Source organism: Solenopsis invicta, unplaced genomic scaffold (assembly GCF_016802725.1).
Source record: "Solenopsis invicta isolate M01_SB unplaced genomic scaffold, UNIL_Sinv_3.0 scaffold_302, whole genome shotgun sequence".
In the NCBI taxonomy this organism is placed as follows: Eukaryota; Metazoa; Arthropoda; class Insecta; order Hymenoptera; family Formicidae; genus Solenopsis; species Solenopsis invicta.
In genome coordinates, this window is record NW_024105265.1 from 10956 (window position 1) to 14371 (window position 3416).

The 3416-nt window shown below is 61.7% G+C and overlaps 1 protein-coding gene across 1 annotated transcript; it reads left to right on the forward strand.

The window, feature by feature from the left end:
• The first annotated feature begins 2846 nt into the window (after nt 1–2846).
• LOC120359890 lies at nt 2847–3182 on the forward strand. The gene has a single exon (XM_039459324.1). It carries the CDS (start codon nt 2847–2849, stop codon nt 3180–3182), a length of 336 nt encoding a protein of 111 aa, XP_039315258.1.
• Nucleotides 3183–3416: the final 234 nt, after the last annotated feature.

Here is a 3416-nt window from a genome sequence, read left to right on the forward strand (position 1 = left end):
CGCAAAGGGTAGGAAGTAGCCAGGAGGAGGCGATGGACACGGCTCGCTAATGGCTGGTCATCGTCTCCTCCAAACCAATATTAACCACTCCGCCAGGGCAAAGGACCTCCTGATCCAGACCATGGCGGAGTGGGACATCGATGTGACGATCGTGGGCGAGCCATACGTCGTCCCCCCTCCGATAGCAGGTGGCGGGGTGACACGGTGGGTTCGGTTGCGATCGTTGCCAGGGAAATCAGCACGGAGCTCCCGCTCGTCCCTGTGGACAGGGGCGAGGGTTTCGTCGCGTGCCGGTGGGGCGCCAGGCTTATCGTGGGGGTCTATATCTCCCCCAACATCTCGCTCGAGGACTACGAGGCAAGGCTGGAAGAGGTCGAGCGAGTTGTCCGCCGATTGTGCCCAGGTTGGGTGCTGGTGGCGGGCAACTTTAACGCCAAATCCACGGATTGAGGGTCCTCAACAACGGACCGCAGAGGTGAGATGTTGGAGGACCTGATAACAGGGCTGGACCTCCACGTCGTAAATAGGGGATCGGTGCCCACCTGCGTGGCAGCCCGCGGGAGCTCAGTGGTTGACGTAGCCTTCGGGACGGCGTCTGCCCACGAGGATGTCACCAACTGGTTGGTCTCGGACGAGGAGACTCTCTCTGATCATATGTATATTGTTATGGAGATCTCCTCGCCGAGGACCCCGGAAAGAGAGGAAGCCCGGCAGGGGGGAGCTAGATACTCCCCCCCTCGCTGGGCACTGAAGCACCTCGATGGTGACGCGGCATATGCTGCCGCCGTCGCCAAATCGTGGGAGGCGCCGCCTGAGGAGGAGGATATCGACGTCGAGGCGGAGGCGGAGTGGTTTCGCGAAGCACTCTCGCAGATCTGCGACGCCTCCATGCCTCGGCGGCGAGGAGGAGGTCCTCGAAAAAAGGCGGTGTACTGGTGGACGCCGGAGATTGCGGCTCTGAGAGAGAGCTGCAATTCCGCGCGTCGCCGGTACACCAGGTGCCGCCGGAGAAAGAGGGCGGCTGACCGTGATGAGGAAAAAAGGCTCTACGCCTTATATAGGGAGGAGAAAAAGACCCTCCAGGCGGCAATCGCAAAGGCGAAATCCAATGCCTGGGGGGAGCTATTGAAGACCCTGGACCGGGATCCATGGGGGCGCCCTTACCATATTGTTCGGCACAAACTCCGGCGTGCGGGCCCTCCGTTGACGGAGACCCTTGATCCAGGTTTCCTCAGGGAAGTGGTCGACGCCCTTTTCCCGGCGGACCCCGGGGAGGAGGCCCGGCCTCGGGACGATCCGGAGGTGGTCGTGCAGAGGGTGGCTTGGTCAGAGGAGTACGGAGTCACCGAGGAAGAACTAAAACGGGCGGTGGACAAGATGCTCAAGAAAAACGCCGCCCCGGGTCCTGACGGGATACCGGGGAGGGTGTGGTCCATCGCTCTGAGTGTCCTCGGTGACAGACTAAGGCGCCTCTTCAATAGGTGCCTCCAAGTGGAACAGTTTCCTGCCTCATGGAAAGAGGCAGGACTAGTGCTGATCCCGAAGGCCGGGCGGCCTGAGGACGACCCCTCTTCCAAGAGGCCGATCTGCCTCATACCGGAGGTGGCCAAGATCCTTGAGAGGATCATTGCGTCTCGTCTTGTGTCGCATATGTCGTTGGTGGGCCCCGACTTGGAACACTGCCAATACGGGTTCAGGCCAGGGAGATCAACCGTCGGAGCGATTCAACGGTTGAAATCCCTGGTCGACAGGGCAGTCTCCAGGGGCGGGGTGGCATTGGCGATAAGTCTTGATATCGCCAATGCATTTAACACCCTGCCCTGGGATAAGATTAGGGAGGGTCTCCGCAGAAAGGGGGTCCCTCCATATCTGCAGGAGGCAGTCGGGGCCTACCTCGGCGACCGCACCATAATTTGCGGTAATCGGGATGGAGGATGCATGCGGAGAGCGGTGAATAGGGGAGTCCCGCAGGGATCTGTCTTGGGACCCCTGCTCTGGAATATTGGTTATGAACATGTTCTGAGGCTGCACCCTCTTGCCGGGGTGTCGTTGGTATGTTACGCCGACAACACCCTGGTGGTTATACAGGGAAGCGACTGGCACGAGGCGAGACGCAGAGTGGCGAGCTTCGGGGCTAGCTCCGGTATTGAGGAGGATCAGGCAATTGGGTTTAAAGGTAGCCCTCCATAAGACGGAGGTTCTTTGGCTGGGAGGCCCTCGAGAGAGAGGTCCCAGGTGGACCCATATTAAAGTGGATGGCACGCGGGTCGAGGTGAAGCCCCAGATGAAGTATCTGGGGCTGATCCTCGACTCGCATTGGTCCTTCGGGCCCCATTGGGAGTGGATGGCCGCCAGGTTGGGCTCTGCGGTGCAGAGCTTCAGCCGCATAATGCCCAACCTCGGTGGCCCCGGCGAGGGGGCGCGCCGCCTCTATATGGGGGTGGTGCGCTCCATCGCACTGTATGGAGCGCCGGTGTGGTGCGCCTCCCTGGTGGCCTCTGCCAGAAGTTTGGATCTGCTCCACGGAGCCCAGCGCAAAATGGCCATCAGGGTGACAAGGGCGTACTGCACCGTGCCTAAGGAGGCGGCTTGTGTGCTCGCGGGCTCGGTCCCGTGGGCGTATGTCGCGTGCTCCTTGGAGGAGATGTACAATTGGAAGGAGGAACGCGCCCGCGGAGCCGGGGTGGCGGCAAACGAGTCGCTCCTGGAAAGGAGAAACCGCGCTAGGCACGAGGAGTTCCGGCACTGGCGGGAGAGGCCACATGCCAGGGCTCAGAGTTGTTGAGGCGGTAGGGCCTCTACTCGAGCAGTGGGTGGGGAGGAGTCATGGGGGTCTCTCGTTCCACATGACGCAGGTGCTCACCGGGCATGGCTGCTTCGGGGAGCACCTGCACGAGAGGATCGGACGGGAGGCCACCACAAGGTGCCACCACTGTCCGGAGCCGAGGGACACGGCGCAGCACACCTTAGAGGTGTGCCCAGCATGGGACAATGAGCCCACGGTTGTGAGGGAGATATTAGAGAGTCCCACAAAGTGGGATGCTTTTGCCTCCTTCTGCGGCAATGTGATGCGGCAGAAGGAGGCTGCTGAACGCGTACGGGAGGAGGCGCCTGATGCGCCCCCTGAGAGGAGGAAAAGGGGGGGGAGACGGAGGAGAGTATACCTACAACAACATCAGTGAGTCCTCCTCCCTCTCCACCCCCCCCCTGTGGGAAGGAAAGGGTAGAAAGGGGGTGACTTCGTCGCCACCCTTCCTGCCCGCTGGTTATCGCCGGTTTCGCGGCGACGACGTCAGGTCGTGGCCGTGACGCCGGCGGGGCTCAACGATCCCCTCACCGAGGGTTTGAGCTGGAGCCGGGAAGGAACAGTGGGGAGGGGGGACCCTCACAGCACCGGCCAGACCGGACAGAGGGCC

Bases quoted from the DNA above. Each gene is read 5' to 3' on its own strand.
- LOC120359890 (XM_039459324.1), top strand. From the start codon at position 2,847: ATGACGCAGGTGCTCACCGGGCATGGCTGCTTCGGGGAGCACCTGCAC.